The following is an 18,620-nucleotide window of genomic DNA, read 5'->3' on the forward strand; positions in this document are numbered from 1 at the left end:
CAAACAAACAATATCTACAAATACTAGAACAAACATACTACACTATGGATTATTCATAACATATCCATATGGAACTGACCAATCCTATCATGCCCATATGAACTAACCTTTATACGAATCATAGCATGACTAAGGCAACAATTAAGAATAATAAAGTGATATCAGTAGATGTCAAACACTAACATGAATATGTAACTTCGTTTAAATGAATAACACTAAAACCTAACCCTAGCCTTATAAACCCAAACCAATATGTAACTTCTTTAAATGTATAACTCTAAACCCTAACCCCTACCTTATAAACCCAAACCGATATGTAACTTCGTTTAAATGAATAACACTAAACCCTACCTCCTATTTTATAAACTCAAACCAATATGTAACTTCGTTTGAATGTATAACTCTAAACCCTAACTTTAAACCCTAAACCATATACTTAAACCCTAAAACTTATACAATAAACTTTAAAAATTAAACCCATAACAGTAATCAATTGACCTTTAACCCATGAACTCTAAACCCTAGACATAAACCCTAAAAACTAAACACTTTTAACGATGCAAATAATCTATCCACGTGGAAGTGACCATGAGAGTAGAAAAATACTCAGTCAAACACTAAAATGGGACATAAAAACCTGTCCATATGAACCTTACCATGAGAGTAGGAAAAATTAAACAGAGCTATAACCAAATAGGAAAATATTAACATGGTACATATGGAACTAACCATTTGACATTCAAATAAGATTATGTGAGTGACAATCTTAGAAGTAAAAACATGTCCTACCCAGTCAACTTTAACCAACAATGTGTGTAAATACTTCGTCCACATGGACCTGACCAACAATTGAGTCATTAAGATCAAGGAATTTCATATTGTGTAAGAAAATATAGCACGATGTGGAGAAAGAAATAAATTGAACAATGGTGAACAAAATATTATGTTCATTAAAATTTGTCTAGTTGGATGAGCTTGCATGTATGGTTGGTTACAAAAACATAGTTCGTATGTTCGGAGACATTGTATATAAATGCTTTGAATATATTAATTTTAACCATGTGTTCAGTGTTGGATGGTCTAAAGAAAAAAAATCTAATAGTAAAACCTGAACAATAGACACTTGATCAGAGTTTGGCACATGTATAGACATGTGGTCAGAGTTTAGCGGATATGCTTGGATAATCGCTAGTTAGAAATGTTTGTGTAATAGGTTTGATGTGAGCAATAAAACGATTTTTTTTATTCAAGTATCTGTGGACATGATCTAGTGGATGGGGTTGATCTGGATATAAATTAATGTTTGAGATATGTTAATAAATCTAATTGCATTCATTCATTTTGTATTGACCACTAGATTATTAAAATTTTAAAAGTAAATAAACGTTTTAAATTGATAGTGGTGTTTATTTACAAACGAACAATTGGTCAAAAAAATTTGATAATGATGTGAAATTACCTACTTTCTTATATCCATATATTGTTATTTCGATCATAGTATTGAGCTACTAAGCTTGCACAACTTTAATCGCAATGAGAATATCATCTCTTGAATTTAAGTTTGTATCTAGTTAGAATTAAGGACTTGTAAAAATCATGTTTTGATTTTAATTTGTCCATTACAATTTCAATATTAATTTTTGTCTACTTTGTAAAATGGGTTTTCAAATGTAGAAAAAAGATAATTATAATTAAGTATACAAACACTAAATTGTTATGGCTGTTTTAATAATTTCTAACTGTGCTTAGAAGAAAGAAAAGAAAAATAAAGTAAGAAATCAAAACATATAAAAGTAAGGTTTCACTCTCTTCTTATTGGTCTATTTGGAAATGTAACTTAAATTTTTTTTTTTTAATTAAATCATAAATAAAACTCATTTAACTCACACTTTAATATAGAAACTGAAATCATTAAAATTATACATTAACTATATTTTTCCACTCAATTTTATTCAACACACAATAAATTAGAATTGTAACTCCCATAATTTTTTTTTTAATTGTAACTTATCTCACTCCTCATCCTATAAATACTCATTTCTCATTCTCTCATCCTTTCATCCTCTCACCCTCTTCCACTATAGCTCAAATCTTAAATATTTTTTTGTTTTGTGTTCTTACATTAGCTTCCTTTTTTTCTGAAAGATGCATCTTTATTGTCTATTTTAGATAATCATCTTATAAGTAATCATTCTCTCATCTTCTTCTACTATATTTATTTTTCTATTTTTTATGTTGTTGTATAGATTAAAAATCAAGAATTTGATTCTAAATTTATTGTAGATGTATTATATATATATATATATATATATATATATATATTTAACATTGTATTTATTTTGTATATTTCTAAAGTCATACTAAAATATACTTATTTATTTTTTAATTTTCATTTTTTAGTTTAAATTCACATATGTATACTAAAAGTTTTGATGGTTATAACAAAATTTTCAGGTTTATTGGTGATGAAGAGTTAAATATAGCAATTCCAGTCATAGCACAACAAGATAATGAAGTTGAAAAGTTCCATTTCCATTATCTACTTTAGATGTTTGATTATTTTCTAATATATTCATGTAATTTTTTTAATTATGCAATATTTAATGAAATAAATTATTGTAATATATTTATTAAATATATATTTCTTACCTTTTTCTGATCCCGAATAAATTTTGTAATTTATTTTTAATATATGTATTATTATATTTACTTTTTGTGGTCCAATAGATAATTATAGAAAAATCGTTATACTGTTTATTTTATTTAAAATTTGAAGTTTAAGTATTTTTCAAATTGAAAAATTTTTTGTTCAAAAACATTTGGTCCTTAAGATAAAAAAAACGAATCATATGGTTCAAGAAAATTAAATTTAGGTACACTAGAAAAATAGAATGATATCATTAGAATGAAACCTAACACTCATACTTAAATAGAGTGAAATATACAAGAAAATAACTATAATTAAAACAAAAATAATTTTATTAAATCCTATAAAGATAAAACCATTAGTTTAAAATCTATCACTAGAATTTAAATTGATGAGTCTCACCAAAAAAAAAAGAATTTAAATTGATGAGTGAAATTAAAAATATATATATATATATATATATATATATATATATATATATATATATATATATATATATATAGAAGTTATCCTTGGATCTTTGATGATTTTAATTAGATTGAAGTTCATATGATTTTTATAAGAAAAAAATTTTAGTTTGCCACTTGCAAAATAAGATGAATTTGAACTATTATGTGGGAGTTTATATCAACAAACAAACAAATTATATGTGAGTTTATTATATCAACAATTTATTTTGTAAAAGTAATAGATAACATATGTTTATTGATGTTTACATACATAAATAATAGTAAAGTAAAAAACAATACTAAAATATGAGCAAATGCAAGATATCAAATCTTAAGAGGCTTTAAAAAAAATTTCAATCATATTTATATTGAAACAAATGTCATCCACATCATTAGCATGGAATAATTTAAGATTTTTCTCTAATAATATATAAGAATTATATTTTATGTATTTTCTCATATTTTGTAACCTCGATATTAATAATTATCGTTATGTTGTTAATGCTCACACTAAATTGCAACAATATTTTAAATACAATTAATACAAAATGAATTCTACACAATGAATTCTTTGAAATGTAACATAACTTTTATACTATACATACAATTAACTTACTCATAAATGCAAACGATCACAATCTGAAAGGTTACAAATTTGAGCAATGCAAGCACAACAGATCGATCCAAATACTTACGAAGACTGACGGAGAGATCATGAAGATGAAAATGTGCGATCCTAACTCAGTGATGGGCCGGTTTGGACCTGAATAACCGAATAACGATAACTATTATTCCAAAAAATTTAAGTTTTTTAGCTAAACATGATGATATCGAAACAATCTATATCTAATCCGATAAATTCGAATCCATATTATCTTAATTTTGATAAAAAAAAATTTAAAAATCATTATATTCCACAGTCTTTACACCATTATAAATAATCAAGAGATATTAACTAAGATGAATCTGACGAATTACATATTATTTTTTTGTTAACGCTTCAAAGTTTACTCGATGTCGATGCATGTAAGAAACAAGCACAAGGAAAGATGTTCACCGGAACCGCAAACGCAACAATCGTCGGGGAATCCTTCTTCTTCTTCTTTGACAGCTGATAACTTGCCTCCTCCATCGACTACAAGAACGTATTGCTCAGAGTTCCTATTCATCTCGTGAATATCTACGAGTCGAATCCAGAACAACTTCATATTTCACTCTCTAGATTATCAGAAATTTACTAGATTAACCCTTACGTTTTATGAGTTACTAGGGAAAAATCCGGGCTACGCCCGGGTAAGACATTTGAAGATTGATATTTTAAATTAGTTAACTTAGTTTTTATTCTTTGTAGTTTCTTTAGGAAATATGAAAAGAAAATTTTATAATTTTTAAAAATCTTGTATTTAACATTTTAACAAAAGCTTATATATATCGAGGCGGATTTTAGAGCTAGTTATAATTTTTTGTTTTTTACGTATTCGATTTCCCTTAAATACCCTTTCTTATTGATCTCTTTTGGAGTCTATATAGAAATTATTATAGATCTAAAGTTAAAAGGCTAACACTTGGTCATAAGTTTTACCACATCTTTTAAAGGCACCTATCATGCAACAAATAAATGGTGAGTACTCAGTTAATTGCGATAGTCAAGCCATATTTTATTTTTTTGATGATAGTATAAATAGGTTTCTACTTTGTATAACCACCTTAGTATCAACGTAACGAAGAGCAAAGTTTTTGTTTTACCCACCACCTCTGGCCTTAAAAGCTGAGTCTTTCAAAGCCTTACCAAACAACTTTGACATTACATAATATACCAAACAACTTTGACATTACATAATATACCCACCAGGCCACCAGGTTTTTGTCCTTGGCAAAACGATACATATCTTCAGTTGCTTTTTATATAAAACTGCATTTCCAAAAAAATACCAACACATAAATGGCTCGCCAAGTAGAGTTGAAACAAATTCACTGTCTCGTCTGCAACCATGAAAAGCAACATTTGATCTGTAACATGCTATGTACCATTAAAAATCAAAATCATATTAATAAACTGCCCTCTTATTTAGATTTGTAAAGCATTTACTTGCTTGCTTGGCTTCTCACGAAACTATCAAACTCTAGAGTTCTACTTTATGAAGTAAGAAATATACAAACAAAAATCCATACTAAATCAAGAGTTCAAATTTGTGACGAACCTCACTTGGATGGATTCTCGGCGTCGTCTCAGTACAGAAGGAGGATTGGACCTTTGCTGTCCTATGCAAATGGTCGAAGCAAGTATTAGATTTGGAGAGCTTTATTGATTACTATGTACAGTCCACTACGTACCTATGACATCATGTTTGAACAACATCTATATCAATAAATTAAACTACAAAATATGTCTTTTTGTTTAAATTTTACCAAAAGAGATTTGATCTTTGTTCTCTTACTCCCTTGTCTTTATCAAAAACTGCTCATGTGCCGTATTTATAATTAGTGTGTAGAGGCTCCTAAACTGTAATCCAAATTGGAGGCTATATAAAGTATAAATGATTAAAAAATACAGAAACTATTGATGAACAAAATTGCACCATATATAGATTCTATTAATCTTAAATCTATGTCTCCCATACTCATTGATCACAACTACCTCAAAAGCACGACTTTACTTACCATGAGAGTTGTGATCGATCGAAATCTAGCTATAAGTTCCTTTGAACGATTGTAAAGTTCTATCCTCTTTTTTGATATCCTAAGAACAACAATTGATGAAAAATTAGATGTATTGTTGTGAAAGTTCAGAACTGAAAGACACTTTCTTGTTGATATATATATCACCTACATATCCGCTGAAAATTGGTGGTGAAATACGCTTAAAGCTAGAGGAGGAGGAGGAGGAGAAAACGCTTTGATGCAATACCGTAATTATTTAAATGGAACAAAAACGTAATAGGAATGAAGAAATATTGTTTACCTTAGCAAAATATGGTTCCATGAATCCGCATGATCTCCAAAATTAGGGTTTCGAACCACTTCAGAGATTGCATATTGTTTTTGTTTGAAGAAATTCTGTCTATAAGCGAGCAAAAGACAAATACACAAATATAATTGCCACTGCTCTCCATAACTGTTAAGAAAAAGGAGAAAAACCATGCGTTAATCGATTGAACTTTTAAGAGAGAGGTTACCATGAAAGAGAGAGCCAGATTGCAGGGGAGGAAGATGAAGACAATCGATTGATCAGATTGAACTTTTATATCGTAGGGGAGAGGAAGTGCCGCTTGTGAGACTTAGTTTAGAGGGTAGTAAATGAAGAGATTAAAGGATACAAAGAATTGAAGGAAGATGAAGCGTCCTTACAATGAAAATGTCGAATGACATCATCATCTCATAAACCACGTGGCATAAGGTAAACTCACAAAACAAAACAAATTGATGTGCTGATGTGGCTTTCTCATAGGTAGTGTTTTTTTTTGCTGATGTGGATGGCCTTAGAGGCCTCAATTAGCATCTTTTATTCGTAAGAGATTCTAGTAATGATTTTAAATCATATATATAAAAGAAAGGTTTCACTCTCTGCTTATTGGTCCACTTGGCAATTTATTTTCAAAAATATAATTTTTTTTAATTAAACTTAAAATGTAACACATTTAATCATATACATTAATCCATATATACTTTAAATTCACACTTTACTACTAAATTGTATCTGAAATTACATAATTGTGAATTGACTATTTTTTTCTCAATTCATTGTCATTTAAACACACTATAATTATAATTGTAACTTCTATAATCTAATTATTTTCGAAATGTAACTTCCATCACTTCTTTCCTATAAATAACTATTCTCACATCCTCCTCCACAATGTCTCAAATCCTAAATATTTTTTTTTGTTTTGTTTATGTTCTTGCATGAGTTGAAAACTCAATTAAGATATCATTGTAAGAGTTTGATTATATATATATATATATATATATATATATATCTTACATTCTTTTCAATTTTATTTCTTCTTTGTTTTTTTGTACTTTTTCCTTCCTTCTTTGTTTTTTTATAATATTTTTAATATAAAATTATATATGTATAATATAATTTTGATGGCTATGATAAATTACCTTATTGATGCAGATTCAAAAATATTATTTCGGACCATCGCACAATAAGGGAATCAAGCTAAAGAAACTATTTATATATTTTTTTACTTTGGATATTTGATTATTTCTTATATATTTCTGTATATTTATTTTATTTTTAAAAGTATGCAATATTTTAATGAAATAATTTTTTGTAATACAATTATCAAATTAATTTTCCTTAAATCTCTCGTACCTCCAAAACAATTGTAATACATATTTTTGAATATTTTCTTTTAATGTACATTACACCATGTAAGAGCTATAAAAAGGCTCATTTGTTTCATTGTAGAGGACCACAAAATTTGAAAGTAGTATAAAGCGTTTTCTCTAAAACTTAAGGCTTTGTTTTTGTTTATCTAAGTTAGGTTGATTCCTTTACTTAGTAAACGTTTGTTCTTATGTCTTGTTGAGCGAGTCATCAAAACTTAGAGCTTGTGCTGTATCAGAGTCTTATCACAACTTCGCCCCGCCATCATTTTCCCTCATTTGGTCCCACACAAGAGAAGCGACCGCCATCGTGTCAGATTTCCACCTTCGACCATCTTTCCTTCACAAGAGAGAAGCGATCGCCAGCTTGTGAAGCCGCCATATCTATCCGCATACGAGTCTCACCACCGAGTCTTGTATCAATGTAAAAAATAAATATCAAGTTTTTATGATAATATTTGAATTGTAAATAGTAATATACATTTTTTCTTAATCTATTTTCTTTCTAACCAAATTTCAATATGACACATTCTATTTTGCAATATAATTTAACTATTTATTTCATAATAATAATATGTTTAATTCTACACACTCCATCTTAGTGGATAAGAGCTAAAAATTTAATTCTACAAACTCCATCTTTTAAATTTTTCTGATATTTAGAAACCTACATATTTTCTATATTAATGTTCTACCTCTCATCTCAATTTCTCTACTTTATTTAAATATACTTAAATCATGTAAGTTGATTTTTCTTTTTAAACTAAATTACTACTATTATGTGAGTTAAACTTTAGATATCACTACCTTATCATAAACGTCATACTCGAACATGAGTATAGAAACAATAGAATGTGAAAATATAAGTGAGTTGGAGCAGATTTTACTATAAAACTAGATAAGGTCCGCCTAAATAGGTGGATGTGAGAAATAAATATAATTCTTTTGATAATATTTGAATTCTAAATAGTAATATACAAGGATTCTTCTTTGTGCCTTAGTCGTTTCGAATTTTTCTGCTCTTTGAGTTGATCAGCTATGGCTTCTGTTCTTTCGTTCTTCTAGGTTCCTGCTTTCACTTCTCTTGGAGTTGCTGTCTTGTTTGAACTCGGTGTAAGGTTTACCCAGGTCTGTTTCCCTCTTCTAATATTTCAAAATGTATCCTTCCTTGGTATATATTAATAAAACTTCAGATGACAAAAAAGAAGAAGCATATAACGTATTTTAGACATTGCAAAGAACCAAGAATAAAACCATTGTACCTTTCAATTGCATCGTTTATACCAATGAACCATTCATACATCATCTTATATAAAAGTTATATTCACTGTCTCTCGTATTCATAAGACTTTAGATATGTGAATCCTGTAATAAAGCTCATATCTTGGAGGCATCAGCTGTGATCCGACGGTTGAGGGCAACGGCAGCCTTCGAACCGTTGGGACGGCCAAGATGCTTGCTGATGAAATCTCCAGCAGCTATAAGCTTTCCCAAGTCGACATTGGTCTGGACGCCTAAACCGTTCAACATGTAAACCACATCTTCTGTGGCTACATTTCCTGAAGCTCCTTTTGCATATGGGCAGCCGCCTAATCCAGCAATTGATGAGTCTACTATGCTTATTCCCATCTGTTTTTGCACCAATACATGTCAAACCATAAATGAAGTTATATATATAATCAAATATTCTTCTATTAGTGCTTGACTTACTTGGAGAGACACCAATATATTTGCAAGAGCTTGCCCATATGTGTCATGGAAGTGAACAGCCAGCTTGTCGGCTGGCACAACTGCCATCACGGCTTCAAGCATTGGAACCACAGAACCTGATTTATTCAATTCACCAAACAGAGGGAATTGATTACTGAGAGACTCAAATCTCAACGAATTGCGAAGCCCCAAAACCCAAGAAATCCACACCCAAAATAATCTACCGAGGCATTTCTCATAAATCCAGCGATTCCAGCCCTCACTAACTTCTTTCTAACCAACTAACAACCGCTTTATTCGGCTACATTCAGTCCTAGGCTAGGTAGCAGACTCATAGCTACTAACATGAAGCTAAACGTCTTCAAAGTTTATCACTCCCATATACAGTGCACAGGCGTAGTTGAATACACTACACAAGATTTGAAGTAACGAAATTACCAGGAGTGCCGATTCCAATTGTATCACCCAGAGAAATCTCAAAGCAGCCCATATCATAGAGTTCTTTCACAACATAAGCCACTTTTGAGGGTGGAACGGCTCCCTCTACTGGACACCCCACAACGCAAGATACATACCTTCAATATTGGTTGGCAAACAATCATGAACTGTAATTAGAACCAACTGTGTCTGCTATTATATTACAACAGCTTGATTCTACCACAAACAACACTCAATGGGTCAATAATATGAGACATCAAACCAGAACTAACTTATCATAGTAAGCTCGGAAAAGAGAAATTCTTCATGGTCTATAATCCGTATTTTTACAATAGTACTGTCTGACAGGCCCTATGATAAGATTATCACGCATATGGATTAAAAGTACTGTCTGACAGGCCCTATGATAAGATCCACCGGTCACTCAAAACACGCATTTAAATTAGATAAGGTGACAAACCATCAAGCAGTTGAATAGCGAGAAACCATAATAACAATAACTGGGTAAAAGAATTGAAAGATGTTTTGCCCACCAGCAAAGAAGTATGTAAAACTTGATTGGGCACGTTTCTTGATAGATACCATCCAGGGGAAACAGATAATGTACACAATCAGAGACAAATTAAAAGAAACATACCCACGGACTGGAACCGAATGCTCCTTTGCAGCAGTGGCAACAGCACGATATCTCAAGAGACTCTCTTCTATGGTACAGTTAATATTTGACAAGGAGAATGACTCAGAAGCCGATGCAAAGATTGCAACTTCCTTAGCACCTGCAGAGACAGCCGCTTCAAAGCCCTAAAAAGAAGCAAGCATTCCATGGTGGTGTTCATAAGTAAGAAACCATGAATTATTTGGCGAGTATTTGGCGAGCCTTAAGAGATAAATGAAACACACTTTTAGATTCGGTGTCAGAACGGGCAATCGAGCCCCATCTAAAGTATTTACTGCATCCATTACATCCTTTGCATCTGCAAGCTACAAGGCGAAATAGTATAAATTTCTGTTCAGTCAAATTAGTTTCACGTAAGCATCCATTACGGAAATTGTTTCTATAATCTAAATTGTTCCATACTTCCTCTACTTGGAAAATGGTTTTCACCATTTTTTTAACTACCAAAAGCAATTTGAATATCTTGTAGCAAGAACTATTGATTGTAACCAAAAGAAATTCCCAAAAATGGGATGCTTGTTGCTCATTTGAATTTAGGCACAAGCAAGACCGTCAAAACAAGCAATGGATTTATTTTCGAGTTAGTACTCACGAAAATTTTGATTCCATGATGTGTGATAGGACTCCTGATGAGATGCAAATCCCAACAAAACAAACTAAAATTTATATTGTTGCATCTTGAAAACTATTTAGTTGCAGCTAACTCTACGAAGGATTCCAATTTTATGAGAAATTTATAAAAGTCTTATCTACAGTATAAAAAAATCATATCTTCAAAGTGGTCGCTCTATATACTTAATTATAGGATACACCAAACACGAAAGTTCAGGAAAGATATAATTTATAAACACCTACTTAACAGCATTACCTGGGGAACCCATTTTGGTGATACAAAGCTTGTAGCCTCGACAACAGGCAATCCAGAAGAAACTAATCTCTGAATTAGTTCCACCTTTACAGATGTGGGTACTATATTTTTCTCATTCTGCAGGCCATCCCTTGGGCCAACTTCTACAATCTTTACAAACTTTGGTATACCTTTAGAGATCTGAATTTCAAACAGCAAAAAACAAAACAGAGTAAGAGAGAGTAGTGGGAAATTTTTCAGCAGAAATGGAAAAAGACGAATCATTTTAGAGACATATGTTTACAAAACTATCCTACATAGACAGGGGAATGAAAAGAAAACCGGATATGTGGCTATGTTTTATGTAGAGGTCAAAAACTACTTCCACCATCAAGATTTACCTTATTACTTGAATGCATTTTGCCATTCTCATTGCTACATGTGCTAAACTTATGCTCCTTGAAACTTTTGGATTCCCTTAAAGTCCCAGAAACTGTGGAAGTCCTTCCTGAAATTGAAGTATTCCGAAACAAATGTTGTTCTCCTTCAGATAGTTTTCGAGTATGCTTTCTCCACGGAAAGGACTCTTTACCAAAGCTTTTATCATCATCACTGTAAGTAAACAGATATTTCAAGAGCTTTCACAAACAAAACGATAAAAAAGGAAAGCAAAGATTGATATATAGCCAACTCACACGCAACTGTTAGAGGTGGTGCAATCTCTTCCGTCAATCCAACGGTGTCCCATACCGACATCATCTCTCGGCCTACAAGCACCAGACGAAAATCTCTGAATCCTATCCATAGTGCTCATACTTGGCAACTTGTCAAAGCTTAGCGGCTCCTCCAAACTCGACATGGTGAACAAATGTGAGACTGGAATAGAAGGATGATGCAAATGAGTGTTGTGTGTTAAACTCTTGCACCATAAAGAATGGGCTCGTCTTGCCCCATTCCATTGCATTTTTCAGCAATAGTTTGAGTTTTTTTTTCTGGAGAAAAATGGTCAGGTCCATTGCTCAAATATATGTTCAAATACACCACAAAACATATACATAATTCTGCAAATTATCCTTCAAATTCCAATTATTAACCCGAAATCAAAAAAAAAAATTACCACAAATGTTTTTTGTTTAGAAGAGCCTTAACATTCTATTGAATTGGATCAGCGTAAGAGAAAACGGAGAGGCCGAAATTTACCGTGAAAAGTGGGATTAATTCCTCCGATGAAGAATCTCAGGCAATAAGATTCGTTTTCCGATGACGAAAAGAAGACGCACAATGAAGAAGGGACGCGTCAAGTTTATCTCCTCTAATTCTGGTTGGGAGGTCCTCTTGGAGTTGGGGGATGAGTAACATTTAATTTAGACCTCAATAAATATATCAATTTATAACATGTTTTTTTTTTCCTTATTTAATGATTGGACAACAAATTTTAAATAGAGTATAGTGTATAGTGTATGTAATTAAGTATTATATTGTGGAAATTTATTTGAAAAAACTTGACCTTAATCAAGTGGTGTGTGATAGTCCTTGTTTTAAATAAATAATGTCTGTTTAGACTTTAAATTTTAAAACAAGTAAAAAAAAAAAAATCGTTATTGCATTTTTCTGGATACGAAAAAAGATAGTAACGACTGTTACTTTCGGCTGTAGAGACTTTGACTGCAGAGGCTTTAACTTTAGATACTTTACCTGTTAAAATGTGATTGGTAACAACAATACTGTAGAAACTGTGGTTGTAAAAAATATTTAAATAAAATAATTACAGCGAATATAAACTCAAACTGTGATATAACAAGGAAATTTACACAAAAAAATTTATGAGAAGTTTTTATACATTCATATTTCTCCATTTTTGTATCAAATGTAATATCTAATGTTTTTTTTTTATATACATAAGTGGATCTTAAAAGAACATAAAAAAATCAATTGTAAATTAGTTAATACTTTTTTAAAATTAATTTTCCAACGAAATTTATAAGAAATTTTTATATATTGGGAAAAAGAAAATAAAGAAAACTATTATTTTTTTTTTGTCAACAGCTTAAATAAAATAGATGCTCAAAAGAGTCATTCCTGGGGAATGTTGTTTACATAAGTGATATGATGCGGTTCGGTACGAATTTTTCGTCCCAAATTATCCGCTTTTACATTTGCGCTACGCGGAATTAAAGATAAAGAAAAATTAGAGAATTCTTCCTTGTCACTCTTCAAGTCTTCCAAATACACTGAGAAGGCCGGCCATTCGGTTGGGGAAGACACCATCTTCACCAAATCTGAACAGTCTGTAAAGAAAGCTACATCTTAGTTGTCAGCACCAATCATACACTTTATCGCCCAGAGTAGAACTTCGACTTCTGTATGTAGGGGGGATAGACTTCGCCGGATGTTTGCAGCTCCCATGGTTGGCATCTCTCCATTTGCAGATGTACAGTACCACCCTGTTCCTGAAAAAATATCAGACCTTTTCCATGATCCATCCACGAAACACCGATGTCCGGAGTAACTGGAATCCAATGAAATCTCTCTCACGCGATTTCGAGTTACAGTATCAAAGAACCTTGGTTGTCAATATGTAGCTCAGATTGAGCAACCTGCCAAGCTTGTGCCTCTTTCTCCGCTAAATGTAGAACCTCTAATGGGTCTTTATCCACATTATCAAAAATCTTCTCGTTTCTCGCTTTCCAAATATACCAAAATTATCCATGGAAATGAAGATGAATCAATCTCTGATGGAATTCTCTAGAAAAGATGATCCAAGTTCGCGTAAATAGAAGCCGAGGGAAAAATCCTTGTAACCGAAGGGATTGGAGAAAGAGCCCAGATTTGTCTTGCAGGATGATATTTTTGTCACATCTAACACATCCGGTGTCACAATTTATACCTCTCTTTCTCAGATTCTCCGTAACAGGTACGCAACCTGATAATATTTGCCACAAAAAATGTCGTAGCTTTGGTGGACACTTCACCTTCCATGCATAAGCTTTCAGAGATTTGATATCCGGGCCAAAAAATTTAAGGTTGGCATCAGAAGTCTCTATCCGTGCGGTATGGTAACCCGATTTAACCGTATAATTTCCTGATTTTGTGAAATGCCAACCAAGGGTATCCTCCTTAGTTGAGACACCCAAAGGCAAAACACTAATCATCGCGACATCCTCTGGATCAAAAAGCTCTGCCAAGAGATTCATATTCCAAAAGTTTGATCGGCTGTCGATAAGTTGATTAACTTTTAAAGATGGGTCAGTAATTGAACCATTACTTTTTGCTGGTCTCGGAAATTGAGCTGGTATCCATGAGTCCTCCCATACTGAGATGGACGCCCCAGAACCAACTCTTTTAATAAGTTCTTTAAGAACCAGAGATCTAGCTGACATTATACTTCTCCAACCATAAGAAGGAGAGTACGATTTTATATTATCCAATGGATTGGATTTCCGGAAATACCGTCCTTTAAATACCCTTGCAAATAGTGACTCAGGAGCCATAATCAAACGCCATAATTGTTTAGCCAGTAACGCTGAATTAAAATCATCCACGTTCTGAATTAAAATAAAGAAAACTATTAATTTTTATTCTTTTTAATTCTAAAGTCAAGTTTACGTGGCTTTAGAAAAAAACTGAATTCAAAGAGTATAGAATAAAAGAAGGACTTTAGAGACTTTAAAATTATTTAAAGCCAAAAAAGTGTGATTGGGAAAATAAAAAATTTTAAAGACTAAAACTTTTCTAAAGCTTTAAAAGTGATTACCAATCACCCCCAGTGTATTTTTGTCGATGGAAATCGAAAAATATCTAATGTATTTTTATGGAATTTTTCCAAAAAATAAATAATATGTTATTTTATATGATATCTAACGATTTGTTTAGCTTTAAACTTAAAAAATAATTGTATTTTACTTACGATATTGCTATAGTAGTACATCAACTTTACAAATAAAGTTCCAATATCTTCAGTCTTCACCTACCTACATGACATTTTCAGATAAAATAAGACTGAAAAATATTGTAGGAGATTAAAAAGACTGAAAAATAATGTAGAAGATAAAATAAGACTGAAAAGTAATATAGAAGATTAAATAAGACTGAAAATAATATAGAAGATAAAATAAAACTAAAAAATAATAGAAGATGAAATAAGACTAAAAATAGTATATAGAAGATAAAATAAGAGTGAAAAGTAATATAGAGAAAAAAACAAGACTGAAAATAATACAGAAGATAAAATAAGACCGAAAAATATTAACTTTTAAAGTCACCGAAGGACAAAGATGATCCATGTGGGAAACTAAAAGAATGACATACATGAAAACTGATAAGTAGGTGAAGTCAAGAAATTGGACATGACAACTATCATAAAGGAGATATGTTAGTTGCAACAGTTTTTCAGCTAACAATGTTAGTTTCACTTCAAAGCATCCACAAATGACAAATGTCATTGTATACTTTTTGAACTGTAATTTTAGTAAAGGATTCACCAAATGTATGCATCTAAAATAACATAAAAATAATGGTAAAAAATTCTCAGGTCTCAAGGGAAATAAATTATTCAAACACAATTCCTTTCTTCTTCTATTGAAGAGTGATTTCATATATGACCCCTTCCAAGTTTCCTACGGTACACCGAGTCCCAGAAACTTCATTCATCAGCATCCCGTGCTGATCGCCTTCTCTCAAGATCGCTGAATCCATCCTGAAACAACGTTTCATATAGTTTATTCTCTGACTCGTATGAAACTTGCAGCCATTTGAGAATAATGCAAAACTTTTAGCTGACAAGCTTACTGTCTAGCCCGGGAGACGTATGCTAGTATGAACTTGCAGTTTCCTTGTCCCCTGATCCGCAGAAGCTGCTCAACACTGTCAAATAAAAATGGCACACTTGATTGCTGAAAGCTTACGTTATGTCAAGGCTAACATATTCATTCCGGTGTAAATCATAGGAGTGCCATTACGGCTTAACTGAACCAAAAAACGAACTGAACAGACGATAAACCGTTTCGTTTTATTTTCTCTATAGTAAACTGAACAATTTCTTTGAATCTTCCTTTAAATCTAAATCCGGACCAAAACCTCAACTGTATAGATAAAAGTAAGAGCAATCATTGTACTAAGCGGATAGATAAAAAATCGTTCATAAGGATATAGATATCAGCTCCAAGAATAAGATCAAAGCCATCATTGTGTTTCTGTAAAATTTCACCAAGATGATCACTATTTCCCCACTCTAGCTTTGCAGCCTCTAATTCTGTAGATAGAAATGTGAAACAGAACATCAATAATAGTATGAAAGATGAGAAATAAATCGCTTAGTTGATTTTCCTTTCTCACCAGCTGAGGGGTTGGGACCGCTTGAATGTCCATGAAGCTCAATGTTTTTCTTCAGTATCTAAAAAGTTCATTTAAAAGACCTGATTATATTACCAATTATGAATTCTCAGACCAAATCTTCAGTGAAGCAACCTTGCCTTGAGCACTTCATCGTTATGGTCAGTAAAAATAACTTTACGGCAAAATTTGCTACAGAGGACTCCAGTTATACCTGTGTTATAAATTTTATCAAAGATCAGCAAAAACACAAGAATTAAAACCAGGAAAACAAAACAGTATGTTCTCAAAGACGGAAGAAAGAGCACACATATAAGATTTTATACATGTGAATGATGGTGAATTCAAGCAAGCAGAGTATGCAAAGACCAAATTTGCCAAGAATATACAACATATCTAGCACTGAGTGGTGATGTTTACAATATATAAAATCTCTAATTGAAATTTCAAGGCGCATGCTCAAGTGGTGAATAGCCATTAACTACTAGGATAAATAAGATAGATAATGTTGTCCAATCGTAATGAAAATTAGAGAGAGATAATAAAAAACACTTACCAACGCCAGATCCCAACTCTAAAACTGAACATCCCTGGAGAATGTCAGCATTTTCTGAGAGATAACCGTTCATAAGCATAGCACCAGGCCAAACGAGCTGCCCTGTTAAATCAAAATCAGCTGTCCCACAAACATTTTTAGACATCGTGTTACATAAGAACCATATAGCTTAAAAAGATAAATACTAATGAGGTAAGTTATTTATGAAGATTTCAAGAGCACATAAACAACACAGTTCAAAGAATACACAATTCAAAAATGATCAATGAAGAAATTCACATTAATGGCCGTGCTCAGTCTTTGTTAATCAAATCATAACTCCAAACGTCACAACAATTAAATCAAAATTTTCATTTAAGAAAAAAGATAGCGCGAGATTGATACACTACTACAACTCTACGAGATCGAAAATATCTGAACTCTAATTGCTCATATTTAGTCTTTCAGTGGCAATAAAAGTTCAAAGCATACACCAGCCTAGAATACAGATCAGTTCTAAATGAAGACTTGAAGAGTATATAAACAACATAAGTTCTCCATGGCCAATAAACCCTTTGTGAATCAGCTTAATCATAACAAAAACCTCATAACAACCAATAAAGTTTGCTCCTTTTTTATCTAAAGAACAAAGATACAATGCAAGATTGATATGAAACTTACTTGAAGCTGATTGGAGACAGTAGAGCTCAAGAACATGAGACCCAAACGTAAATTTCGTCAACTGATAACTGCATCCGACAAAGACAAAACAAACATGTATAAGAAAAACCAAAACCAGACACTTGATCAAAGGGTTACAAACCAAAATTAAACAAACATTTATTTTTTGTTTTTGTAACAAAATTACTCATCGTTGATGAAGAAAGACTCCAAGCAGACTATTTCTTCCTCTTCTTGATTTGCTTCTCTAACTTTATCACTTTCACTGACCATCTTTGACTACAGTAAAAAATCAGAATCAGATATTTCAGATTCCAAGCTTCGAAGTTTGTTCCAACAAATCTAATTCGAAGTTTAGTATGCAAAGAGTTGAAGAAAACACACATCAGCTATTGTCAAAAAAAAAAAAAAGGTATTTGATTGACAAATACCTCTTTGTTACTTTGTTTGAGAGGTGCGCTTGTTGATGACTGACTATAGCTGCGTGCGGCGTTTCCGTTCGGGACTGGGAAAAGTAATTTCAGTTTTGAGAGCAAACCAAAGCGATGTTTTCTCGGTTATCTGATTTTAACCAGTTCGAGAGAAAAAATCCATATACACAAAAAAAAAAAAAAAATAGAGAAATTTGCAGCTATAACCAAAAAAAAAATTACAAATTAAATACTAACCTAATGTTCAGTATCCCTCTAAATACACATATATACTATACACTTAAACATACATTATTTCTATTTACTTTTTCGTTTCTTGTTATCATCTACTTTTTCAATTACGATTACCATCATCCCATCATCGCCACTCTGCCGTCATGACCACCAACACCACCATAACCAATTCACCATTACAACTACTACTACCACCGTCACCACCATCACCATCACCATCACTATCACCATCACCACTATCATCACCACCGTCACCACCATCAATTAATTTTAAAAGTAAAGAAAATAATTGTAGGATATGCTAAA

At 31.9% G+C, this 18,620-nt stretch overlaps 2 protein-coding genes across 5 annotated transcripts; both read right to left on the reverse strand.

Moving 5' to 3' along the window:
* Positions 1–8,669: 8,669 nt before the first annotated feature.
* LOC9316903 (hydroxymethylglutaryl-CoA lyase, mitochondrial) lies at positions 8,670–12,458 on the reverse strand. Of its 2 annotated transcripts, none has more exons than XM_021028743.1 (9): positions 12,303–12,458; positions 11,798–12,094; positions 11,504–11,714; positions 11,124–11,303; positions 10,480–10,560; positions 10,217–10,380; positions 9,580–9,716; positions 9,142–9,257; positions 8,670–9,060 (listed from the first exon to the last, which is right to left on the reverse strand). In XM_021028743.1, the coding sequence occupies exons 2-9, from the start codon at positions 12,064–12,066 to the stop codon at positions 8,809–8,811; spliced, it is 1,410 nt and encodes a 469-aa protein (XP_020884402.1). In that variant the 5' UTR covers positions 12,067–12,094; positions 12,303–12,458; the 3' UTR covers positions 8,670–8,808. The 2 variants fall into 2 exon arrangements, with proteins under 2 accessions (XP_020884402.1, XP_020884403.1); XM_021028744.1 differs by having other exon boundaries at positions 11,798–11,978; positions 12,303–12,457.
* Positions 12,459–15,523: 3,065 nt separating this feature from the next.
* On the reverse strand, positions 15,524–18,185 carry LOC9316904 (protein N-lysine methyltransferase METTL21A). Of its 3 annotated transcripts, none has more exons than XM_021030043.1 (9): positions 18,081–18,185; positions 17,837–17,928; positions 17,650–17,717; positions 16,990–17,109; positions 16,574–16,647; positions 16,437–16,494; positions 16,252–16,353; positions 15,891–16,002; positions 15,524–15,798 (listed from the first exon to the last, which is right to left on the reverse strand). In XM_021030043.1, the coding sequence occupies exons 2-9, from the start codon at positions 17,920–17,922 to the stop codon at positions 15,678–15,680; spliced, it is 741 nt and encodes a 246-aa protein (XP_020885702.1). In that variant the 5' UTR covers positions 17,923–17,928; positions 18,081–18,185; the 3' UTR covers positions 15,524–15,677. The 3 variants fall into 3 exon arrangements, with proteins under 3 accessions (XP_020885702.1, XP_020885703.1, XP_020885704.1); XM_021030044.1 differs by having other exon boundaries at positions 18,092–18,183; XM_021030045.1 differs by lacking the exon at positions 18,081–18,185 and adding an exon at positions 18,034–18,054.
* Positions 18,186–18,620: the final 435 nt, after the last annotated feature.

Source organism: Arabidopsis lyrata (assembly GCF_000004255.2).
Source record: "Arabidopsis lyrata subsp. lyrata unplaced genomic scaffold ARALYscaffold_4, whole genome shotgun sequence".
Classification (NCBI taxonomy): Eukaryota; Viridiplantae; Streptophyta; class Magnoliopsida; order Brassicales; family Brassicaceae; genus Arabidopsis; species Arabidopsis lyrata.